The sequence below is a fragment of the Bombus impatiens genome, unplaced genomic scaffold, assembly GCF_000188095.3.
Source record: "Bombus impatiens unplaced genomic scaffold, BIMP_2.2 scf_0406, whole genome shotgun sequence".
In the NCBI taxonomy this organism is placed as follows: domain Eukaryota; kingdom Metazoa; phylum Arthropoda; class Insecta; order Hymenoptera; family Apidae; genus Bombus; species Bombus impatiens.
The window spans coordinates 907,523-912,566 of record NT_176825.1 but is presented as its reverse complement, the minus strand read 5'-3'; the positions used below and the strand labels follow the sequence as shown (position 1 = coordinate 912,566).

The 5,044-nt window shown below is 45.0% G+C and overlaps 1 protein-coding gene across 1 annotated transcript in view; it reads left to right on the top strand.

The window, feature by feature from the left end:
* Positions 1-5,044, top strand: part of LOC100748410 (probable JmjC domain-containing histone demethylation protein 2C) — a 242,142-nt gene that overhangs the window by 141,186 nt on the left and 95,912 nt on the right. Inside the window, 1 exon segment of the mRNA XM_024368213.2 lies at positions 4,118-5,044. This exon segment is cut by the window's right edge and continues 11 nt beyond it. Within this exon segment, the coding sequence (XP_024223981.2) occupies positions 4,118-5,044 (927 nt within the window).

Genomic DNA, 5,044 nt, shown 5'->3' with positions numbered 1-5,044 from the left:
TTTTTTTTTTTTTTTTTTTTTTTTTTTTTATCAGGTCACAGTAGCACGACACCGTCGAGTCGATGGGAAAACCAAAGAGTTTGCGTTTCATCGAGTTGTTGCGCGTTTAAAAACCGTGACGGAATATCGACAGTACTCTCTCGTCGGTTAATCGTCCGTCAAACGCGGAAAATGAAATCTGACTGGAACTGTCGCTGTGAAACATTGGCCGCTGGCCTGCTCTTTTTACCTGAAAAAGATTCCACACCGTGAACGAAAATCCCGGCAAAGGGAGATTCCAAAAGGCAAATAAAAAATTTCACCGTAGCGAAAATTCATATCCTGTCTGCGCCGTATTTTTTCGCTGAGCACCTGGATCCTCGACCATATAATTCCGTAACTTTCAATACATACACTGACGCGAGCTCCGACAGAAATTCTCCTCCTTTCCGCTGAAAATTCGCCGCTCGGATCGTTCCATTCTTCGCTGTTCCGTTCTCTCAGCGTGTACGTTCGAATAAATCACGAAATACTTGTCAGTATCTTGGACTCGACTTGCATAATTAAAGCGATATAATTAACGGAGTTTCGCGAGTCTCGGTGTAATTCAATTCTCTCGTACAATAGTAACAAGCTTAGTATAATAAATACGCCAAAGATGTTTATGCGTTTCATGCGAATAATAAACTTGCTGTTGTAAAATCAATGTGAAATTAAATTAGCGTGCATCGTTTAACGATCTCAGCACGGCCTGTAAATCGCAACTTCTATTTTTTTCTCTAGAATTATCCTCATCTACACGCCAACTTTCCGCTAATTAAAAACCAAATTCGTACAAACATATTTAGTTTAGGCCGCACACTCGCCATCGCGCCGTTGGAATCGCAGCAAATATCAGTCTAACCCGAGTACACCCGTTCGATTAGAAATTACGCGTTCGGTCTCGCTTTGAGGTCGCGCCGAATTCCGGTGACCCGGTTTAAAGCGCGTCGAAACGAGCGCAAACAAAGTGTTTGCATTCTAAAAGCGAACCGGTCGTGTAACGTTAAGCCGAGACCGAACTCGCATACGCTCGCGTTATCCGAAATGATCGTAAAACGTTCTTCAATACTCAACACGAGATGTTGATAATTGAATTTAATTTATTACATCGACGGCTGACAACCCTTTGAATACGACCTGAACAAGATTAGAAACGCGATTTGCAAGCGAGTAAATGACCGGTTAATCGCTCAAAGAACCGAACATCGCAAGGAAAAAATGGTTATGAATGCAAAATAAATAGAATTGTATCGTTTAAATGTTAATACGCTTTCCTCTTAGATCTGCCAGCTATTGAAACGCGAGATATGCCAACTGCCAATAAAACAATCGCAGGAGTAAAAACCACGCGTCTGCCCTGTCTTTTCATCTTTTTCCCGTTCGAAATAATAACCGGTGGAAGTTGGTTTCTGGTCTGGTCAACGTTCCGCGCTCGTGTCCCGGGAATAATAGCGAGAGAGGCGAGTTAAAATGTAAAGCAAAGTACGTCGGCGCTGTTCAATTACGCAGAGCGTAATGCATGCGGACTTCGGCGGGACAGGAGGACAAACCGCAGTCGCTAGGAGACGCGGAACGTCGAGTTTGCGAATGCAACCATCCACGTTACATGCACGCGTCCATGTATTCCGGATACATAGAGGTCTGCGCATCGGATAAACGCGCACCCCACGTATGCAACGCCGTTGCCCGCTCGAGTGCTTCTCCCCCTCCGGGTAATAACAGTAAATCCTTGGTAATAAATCCCTCTCCTCTGTCCCCTCTGCTCGTGCGCTGTCTCTCAGCCATGGCCTCTGCCTCCTCCACCTGTCCGTTCCTCCGTTTCTTCTCTTTCTCCCCTGTTTCGCTCTCTACTGTGTTTCCGTTCCGCCTGTATCTCGTCGTGCACAACCCCGTTCGCAAGTACTAGGACATGGTAAAAATTAGGTTGACGCGGATGATCGTCAGGAGATTATCAAAGCCTTTTTGACGATTATCGTTTGAAATGTTAATATACGAAGAATTCATCTATTCGGTATTACACTAGCCTGGGTAATTACGTGTAAGTAAATTTGATTTCAGTCTCATTCATGTTCGCTGTATCTTCTCGATAATTCAGTACCATTGTCCAGTAATTAAAATGCACACTTTTAACTAGATCTGATTTCGTCTAATATACTTTTTTCTTTTGTAAAGACTCCAGTTAGAGATATTGTATTATAGATCGTCCGGAAAGTTTCTTTCGTTTTATAAGGAAATTTTCCGTTTTATATTATTTTTCCAATTACGTATGATCCATTTTGTTCTATCAAGATAAAGATCACAACGTTCGACAGATTAGGTTTCATGTTTGTGAGGTGTTGATGGTTAGGTGATAGTGCTGCGGCTGGTGTATAGGTCTCTGTGAGCTACTTGCTGCTGGGGTTTAGGATTTTTGTCTTTATTCGTATCGGCTTCTTCTCATTTAGGAATCGAATTTAGAGTGCCGGGATTTGAACCTGGTCTTGAACGTTCGTAACCAACGGCGCTAACCACAGCTCTACCCGTCGTCCGGTCATAGATAGGGTCTTTGTGTAGCTAGCCACTGGACAGAAATTGTTTTTTTTTTTAATACTTATTAAAATTACAATCAATTCTCGCGTTGAGAATTTTCAGTAATGTTTCTGGCGTGGCGCAGTAACATGGCTAATTATTTATAATAAATTAATACTTATTATAGATAAGTATAATTCGTACGTAAATATTGTAAATAAGTAAATGTTACTAGAAATCGTTGGAAAGTCTTACTGTCGAGTGCCGCTACATTTGTATAAAGATGCATCGCTGTAAAAGACGGGTCTGCAAAAGAACAACCTAATAATCGTCAATTACATTTCCTATGAAATCAGCGGTTGCCTTAATATTTATGAACGAGGATGTACGCTACATCGTGTTTCTCCGGCGATACGTTTCATCTCGCTGGCGCTATCGCGTTATTGTTTCCGTCCTAGTCGTTAGATTCCAACGTACGCGTTGCCGCGGATTGTTCTCTCTACTGCTATCGCGTTTACAGCCAGTCGACCCTTGAAAACTCCCTGGGGTCGTAGCGTGTATACCGACGTGGACGAAAAGCCAATTCCTCGGATGCAACGTTTCAATGGTATCGAGGATTGCGGATCCGATTGAGGTGAAAGAGATGAAAGCTATGAGATGCGCTGCGAATCTAAGGCAGCGAAATAGGGGATTATTCGCTCAGTGGATCTATTACTGCAACTGTCGTTCGAAACGAACAATTTTATCGAAACCACCAGCTCCTCGTTTCTCAGAGAAATTTCTTGTATCGTAATTTTTTAGAGGTTCTAATGATTTTTTACGAAATGTATTTTCTGTAGCACATGTTTCACAGTTCGGTCATCGGTAATTCTAATCCTCTAATCAGTCGATCCGCCGATTCGGTATATCTTTCTGTCGCTGTGAGCTTGAAACGGCTGAGTCAGACTGACTAGATCTAACGTATGGGATTCCCGTTGCAAACGCAACGTGTCATTCTTTATCGGAATTTTCTCGCAGTTGCTCGATGAACACGTGTTTCCTACTAGTCGTTGAATTATCGTAGTATGCGCGACTCGGAGAGATTAGCAACTTTCCTCTGTAATTGCTTACGTGTACAACGTAGCGACCAGCTACGGCGCTCAATCGATCGACCTTAATCGACAAGAATGAACAAGGGTACACGAACAACCTTCCACTTATCACGTAAACACAGCGCTGTGATGGATAAGAATGATTATACCTTGGTTGACATAAATGAAGGGAATGTCGGAAAAGAGGTCCATGGTGAATAATACGAGTGCAAAATGTTCTTCTCAGCGCAGTATATCGTGAAATTCTTATGAAATTTTCATTTACCTCGTACGTACAAAAAGAATAACGTTCATTCGGTCATTGCATTATGTATACCGAACATACGTTAATTATAACTGAAATTAAGCTCGACTAATTAGCATTTCGTGTATCCGAAGCCGAGCATTAATTTGTTACGTATAAACGAAGTAAGGATGAACGTGATTTTCAAATTAAAGTTGCGAAGCAGTTTTTGTAAGAATCGATCGACTCACCTGGTATTCAATTATTGTTTCAGAAAAGAACTCAGCGCGCAACAGCCGACGAAGACGCGTGAGCGAGGGCGCGAGTCGCGAGAGACTAGAGAAAGACGGTGAAAGCAATTTATCGACGCGGCAGGAAGACCGAGAGAACAAGGGTCCACCTTCCGGCAGGCCCAGCAATCGAATACCACGAACCGTCTTAGAAGAGGCGAACAGCGCATCGAGCAGCGCGTCGAAGCTGCGAAAACGTGGAACCGCCGTAAAGAGTCCGGTGGAGAGTCCATCGCAGAGACCTGTGCGACGAAGGCCGAGGCTCAGTTGCCAGGAAACGAAAACAGAGGCGGAAGAAGATACCGAGCACTCGGGCGGCGTAAAGTCTGCCGAGAAAGACGAAGGACTAGGTGGAAGACTCGAGGAGGACGAGCGTGGCGAGGAGGAGGACGAAGATCAGGAACGCTGCGATCCCCTGACTAAGAGGCTCAGGACAAGTCCGGTCGGTAGGAAGCTTAGATCCGAGCGAAAGGGAGGTGGGAAAGGTTGCGAGGAGATAGCGTCGGATCTCGAGGAAACGGAAGAGGAGGAAAGGAAGCAGGAGCGAGCCGAAGGGGGAGAGGTCGAGAAGCTCGAGGAGAACGAGGAGAGTCAATCTAGGGAGCGAGACAGAGAACCAGAGCCTCCGCCTCCGAACAAAGTAGTAGACCCTGGAGGCGACACGGTTCTTCAACAGAGGCGATCGAACGCGGATCAGAAGGAAGAAAGATTTGGAACTAAGGGAGATAGCGGCAGAGAGAACGGCAAGGAACAGCAGGTGTTGGTGAATGGATCGCTGCTCGACTCGTCGGTGGTGGTCGACAAAGACAGCGTCCTCAGCGGTGCCGAAGCGAGCCTGTTAAAGTCCGGCTCGAACGGCAAGAGCGTCGAGGAGGAAGAGGACGAGGCCGAGGACGAGGACGAGGACGAGG